Here is a 6000-nt window from a genome sequence, read left to right as displayed (position 1 = left end):
CTCGAGTTTGCAGTGATCACTTGGTGAAAGGTTTGTATTTCCCTCTCAGCTATGGCCTTAGTGTTTTCCAAGTACTTTTCTTGCTATGTGTCGTTATTTACTGTATTTTATTTAGTCACGAAGCGCTAAAGTCCCCAGCTGCTTCTTTGTTTCCTCCTCACAAAGTCCATATGCATGAAGGTCGTGACAAAATTCTGACCCAGCCGTACAGTTACAATGCGCCGTGATCACTTCTCCGTCTTGTTTAACTAAGATCCAGGTCTTTAAAGGGGTTTCTGATGATCTTTGTGAATTATTTACCTGAGAGATAAGAGACAACACAAGTGAGAATCAAGCCAACTGTTGTTTGTTTACACTTCAACTTGTAGCGCTTCGTTCTAAAGACGTGAACGAAAAGCTTTAAAAAAAACCAAACGTACTTACACGGGCAAAAACAATACAGGATTCATTCGGCAGCGACTTGATAGCGAGGTCCTTTACCCAGTCACATAGAAAAAGTTGTAAGCCTCCATACTCTTCCACGCTTTCATCTGTTTTGCAGTGTAGAAGGACGTCTGCAACACCAGATAGTTCGAGATGTCGGGGAACTCGACTGAAGGGTAGTTTTCGAGATCGTATGACAAATCCTTCTTTCCCAGACTGTAGGGGTCGATTCCATTGCACATAGCAATCTTCTGAATATATCTAAAGCGAGCAGTGGCTTCTAGATTACGAGGGTACTCTGATAAGTTATCGCTAGTTGTTTGCACGACGGACAAAATAGTTAGTTGCCAGAGTCCCTGCTTGTACTCAGTGCAATATGTATACTGTTCTTACTTATTCAGGTGACATTGGGCATACCTAACAACCTGTGTCCCCCCCCCAAATCTGTCCCTCTGAGTTACATGTCAATCCTGGGATCGAGATGCTGACCTCTTCTGCTCCTCGGACCTGCCTGATCCATCCTGGCGCCCTGTGTCTGGTTGGAGTCTCATCGCATTGCTCCTGTAGAGGACGGCCCCATGTGGACAGTTGGGGGTCGCGCCTGGAGGACGCTCTGGACTCTTGCAGTGGTGCTTTTGTGGCTGAGGACTGCAGTTGACTTGCTGACTTTGGGACTGTGGTTGTCGTGAACGGTTTTGCGCGCGGGTTTCCATCGGTGAGTGGTTTATAGCATCAACAAAACTGACTTCATGTTAAAACTGTTAATGTTATAGTCATGTTGTCTGTTATTGCCCAAATGAGGATAGGTTCCCTTTTGAGTCTGGTTCCTCATGAGGTTTCTTCCTCATGTTGTCTGAGGGAGTTTTTCCTTGCCACCGTCACCACAGGCTTGCTCATTGGGGATAGATTAGGGATAAAATTATCTCATGTTTAAAGTCGTTCAAATTCTGTAAAGCTGCTTTGCGACAGTGTTTATTGTGAAAAGCGCTATACAAATAAACTTGACTTGACTAAGGCAACTAATGCCCCTTTTCCACCAAATCAGTTCCAGGGCTGGTTCGGGGCCAGTGCTTAGTTTGGAACTGGGTTTTCTGTTTGCACTGACAAAGAACTGGCTCTGGGGCCAGAAAAAACAGTTCCAGGCTAGCACCAACTCTTTGCTGGGCCAGAGGAAAGAACCGCTTACGTCAGTGGGGGGGCGGAGTTGTTAAGACCGACAACAATAGCAAGACCACGAAAGGTCGCCATTTTTAAGCGACGAGCAGCAGCAGCTGTACAAACGCAAAGTCATCCATTATTATTATTATTGTTGTTGTTGTTGCTGCTGCTTCTTCTCCGTGTTGTTGTTGCTTCGATGTTCACGCCAAGGTTTATGCAAACGCAGCGACGTAACTGACGTATACAGCGACGTAATGACGTATACAGCGACGTAATGACGTGGCTTCCCTTAGCACCCCGAGCTATGGAAAAGCAAACTGGTTCTCAGCTGGCTCGCAAGTTGAACGAGTTGTGAACCAGCGCCAGCGCTGGCTCCGAACCAGGCCTGGAACTGATTTGGTGGAAAAGGGGTATTGGTGCATTCATGTGCTATGGGAATTATGGCAAATACCAAATGCCGACATGGAAAGCACACATGAAGAAAATCTCTACTTGTCATGATCAGGAAATATTCAGCATTCTTTACCTTTTGACTTTTGATAACTCATATTCCTGCTGCAGCTGATGAACAAGGCAATCTATAATTGTTTTAGCCAAATAACAGGCCTGATTCTGAATCTGGTCCACCATCTTTAAGTTGTCAACTACAACAAAAGCATGTGAACACAACACACTGGTAAATACCACTTCCCAACTGGAAAATATCATCTTCCCATAGCACATGAACGCAGCATATATTTAGACCACCAGCTATTTAACTTCCGGTAAAACCACTAAGAACCGACTAGTGGCCTAGTGGTAGCGTGTCCGCCTCTCGATCGGGAGATCGTGAGTTCTATTCACGGTTGGGTCATACCAAAGACCATCATAAAAATGGTACCTACTGCCATCTGGCAAGGCATGCTGCAATACAGATGTGCATGGGGAGTTAAACTCTCATGGTTACCAGAGGACTAGCCCCCAACTGTAACCCTGGCTATGGAAACGGAGATTGGCGCTGCCCGATGTGCCACATACAGGTTGGGCCTGGTTAGTACTTGAGTGGGAGAATGCCTAGGAATACCAGGTACTGTAAGGCGTGGGAAGGACTTTGACTTTTTGACTTGAAAACCACTAAGAAAAGTCACGTGACTGAAACCCAGCAATACCTGAGTAGATCCAGCACGGTTGGGACTCTTAGCTTGGTATGGGAACTTTTATTTTGATAGGGAATATAGAAACGCCTTCTTCCGTGTTTTTGTGGCGCGCTGTGTTTGAAGTTGTTGCTGAAGTACTGGAATTGTGTGTGTTATGCGTTTGTTAAATTAACAGAACGCTGAAATTCAGGGTTTTCGTGATTAGATAAAGCATCTTGGGAAAAGTTTGACTGAAGACAAACCAGCGAATTACCGTAATAACGTTTTTCAGCGCGAGTTCAGTGAAAGCCGTGTTACTAACATGGACCGCTACAACGACTTAAAGATTCTCTTAAAACAGTGGGAGTACTCGTTTATTCAAACACACAACAGAAAACCAAAGAAGGCAAGTTCAACACAACACACTTTTAATTGTTTTTATGCTCCTACTAATCTAAAAAAGCCGACTATTTTCACATCCGGTTGGAGCAGACATTATCGATGTGTCATTCTTTAACGAGTCGGTTCTTTGAGTCGGCTCGTCAATATGAACTTTTACTTTTTTTTTGCCCGTGTAGTCAGTCCTGTTCAAAATCAAAATATTTCCACAGAAATTCGATTTAACATCTGCGCTGAACAGCTGTTTATGAGGCAGCATGTCAGTAAGAGTGAGGCTTCCAAAGGAAAAATGTTAATGATCCGTGTGAGAGTCGACTCTTAGTGGTGACTCATTCACTCTCAAGACAAAACCAGAATTCTCTTCACTAATAAATGTTGTACGGTTACAACAAATACGGATCAAATCACTATTGTACACACTGGTGCCAAATTAGTTGCTGTTTCTATCTGGAGTGGTTTGGTTTTCAAACTGGATGGATGTAATACTGTAACATCTGGGCTTCGGAGCCAAAAGAGTCGACTCTTATCGACCCGATTCTTTTCCAGTAACAGCAGGTCATGAAGTGTTTGTCCTTGTATGATGATACAACCCCTGGCAAAAAGTATGGAATCACCAGTCTTGGATGAGCACCATACCGGTCAACTTTGAGGTTTTAAAAAAAGGGATATTTCTCAGATTTTTAACTCAAAATAAGGGAAAATTTCAGAAAGTCATACCCTTCACCAAAAGTGGGTGTGTAGTTGAATGGGGGGCAATTTTCTATCTAGTATTTGTGGTTTCCTGTACTCTGGTGCATGTTGGTGATAGCCAAGACACAAACTCAGTATGCTTATGGTTTAGAGCAGGGGTCACCAAACTTTTTTTTTCTCTGGGGGCCACATTGTCGTTCCTGACTGTGATGGGGGGCCGGGGTCGGGTCAGCTATAGAACATAGAATTGTATGACCCAGACAAATATGACCACCAGCAGGCCTCATTGTGTAGTAGAGATTACTAGCCTGGCACAGCCATCACCACTACTATATCCCCCACTACTATATCCCCCACTACTATATCCCCCACTACTATATCCCCCACTACTATATCCCCCACTACTATATCCCCCACTACTATATCCCCCACTACTATATCCACACTTGATTGCTGGCACATATTTGTTTATCTTTACTAGTGGTTGCAAAAGTAGTAATCAAGTCTTCACACTTTGTTTTAATTTGAAATACCACTGATATTCCATTTATTTATTTTCTAATAAAAATAACATCGGGTGGCACGGTGGTGTAGTGGTTAGCGCTATCGCCTCACAGCAAGAAGGTCCTGGGTTCGAGCCCCGGGGCCGGCGAGGGCCTTTCTGTGTGGAGTTTGCATGTTCTCCCCGTCAGGGCCGGTTCTGGAGGGGTAGCAACGGTAGCATTTGCACCCGGGACTGGTGTGGAGAGGGGCCCCAAAAATAAGACAAAATAAAGAGTTCTCTCTGTTCCTGAATGAGTGCATTACTGAGTGTCTCTGAGCAAAGGAGCGCCTGAACGTTGCAGCCTCCCTATTGGCTGTTTATTGGCTGTTTGTAAAAATGTATCAATTGTTGCCCCTCCCACGGGAATCATCGCGGGCTCGAGAGACGAGACCTGACGAGTTAGTTCGTTGGTAGCAGAACAAAATGTCTGGACACAAATCGAGTTTTCAGAAAAGGAAAGAAAAACGCAGGGTCGAAAATACAAAAAAAGGAGGCAGAAAATGCAAAACGAGTTTTAAGGTAGGACAAATGGTTACTTTTTAAGGCAGTCCGCCGTGGCTGCAGGCTCATTTATTATAGCCCATTTAGTTAAAATAGTTGATGTAAAATGTTTATAGTTATGTGATGGTTGTCCTGATTTAGACTGGTGTGTGTGTGTGTGTGTGTGTGTGTGTGTTTTTTGGGGGGGGGTGCGCAATGTTGCACCTGGGTCCAGATTAGGGCAGAACCGGCCCTGCTCCCCGTGTCCGCGTGGGTTTCCTCCGGGTGCTCCGGTTTCCCCCACAGTCCAAAGACATGCAGGTTAGGTTAACTGGTGACACTAAATTGACCGTAGGTGTGAATGTGAGTGTGAATGGTTGTCTGTGTCTATGTGTCAGCCCTGTGATGACCTGGCGACTTGTCCAGGGTGTACCCCGCCTTTCGCCCGTAGTCAGCTGGGATAGGCTCCAGCTCGCCTGCGACCCTGTAGAAGGATAAAGCGGCTAGAGATAATGAGATGAGATGAGAAAAATAACATCAAGGCTGTCAAGGTAAGAAACATCTGCCTAGTTGAGGTGATTGACGCTGGCAAAGGTGAGTGGAAAATTATAAATTGTAGGTAGGCCTGTTGATATTATTAATAATATTAATAATAATTGTATGCAGCACTTAATAAAGGTCAAATAAATAGGCCTATAAAATAAATACATTTTAAAAAACAGTGAAATTATAATATATGAGCAATAGATCAGTAGATCACAGCAGTTGTGCTGTGTCCTGCACGTCATTGCTCTCATCCATGGCCAAAGCAAAAAACTCGAATTCTGATGCTTTCTCATTCAGCTGGTCATACACGGTGTCCCCCAAATCTTCGGTTTGCCTGGTCATAGTAGGTGCGGAGAGACTCACCACGTTGAGCGCATCTTTCTTGCCGGGACACACCTCCTCGGCCACAGCAAGCATGCATACTTTAACAAAGTCCCCATCAGTAAACGGCTTTCCATGGGTAGCTAGTAGGTGAGCTGCCTTATAGCTAGCTCGGACAGCAGCCTGGTTGATCTGGGTTTGGGGAAGGAATACATTCTGTTGTGCAGCCAGTCCGCATTTCATCCTCCGAATCCTGTCTTCTCTTGTTTACTCTCGCAAACTAGCATACTCTTTGTGGCGGGTTTCATAGTGACGACGCAGATT

At 44.7% G+C, this 6000-nt stretch overlaps 1 protein-coding gene across 4 annotated transcripts in view; it reads left to right on the top strand.

Annotated features, from left to right (window-relative positions):
- The first annotated feature begins 2822 nt into the window (after positions 1 to 2822).
- The window catches only part of recql4 (RecQ helicase-like 4), a 106830-nt gene continuing 103652 nt past the window's right edge, over positions 2823 to 6000 (top strand). For 3 of the 4 annotated variants that reach the window (XM_060942605.1, XM_060942604.1, XM_060942606.1), the window contains exon 1: positions 2823 to 3102. In XM_060942605.1, the coding sequence (XP_060798588.1) occupies positions 3019 to 3102 (84 nt within the window). In that variant the 5' untranslated portion in view covers positions 2823 to 3018. The remainder of the gene's footprint in view (positions 3103 to 6000) is intronic. The other variant, XM_060942607.1, reaches the window with a different exon arrangement.

This window comes from Neoarius graeffei, chromosome 16, assembly GCF_027579695.1.
Source record: "Neoarius graeffei isolate fNeoGra1 chromosome 16, fNeoGra1.pri, whole genome shotgun sequence".
NCBI lineage: Eukaryota > Metazoa > Chordata > Actinopteri > Siluriformes > Ariidae > Neoarius > Neoarius graeffei.
This window is presented reverse-complemented; position numbering and strand designations above follow the sequence as displayed.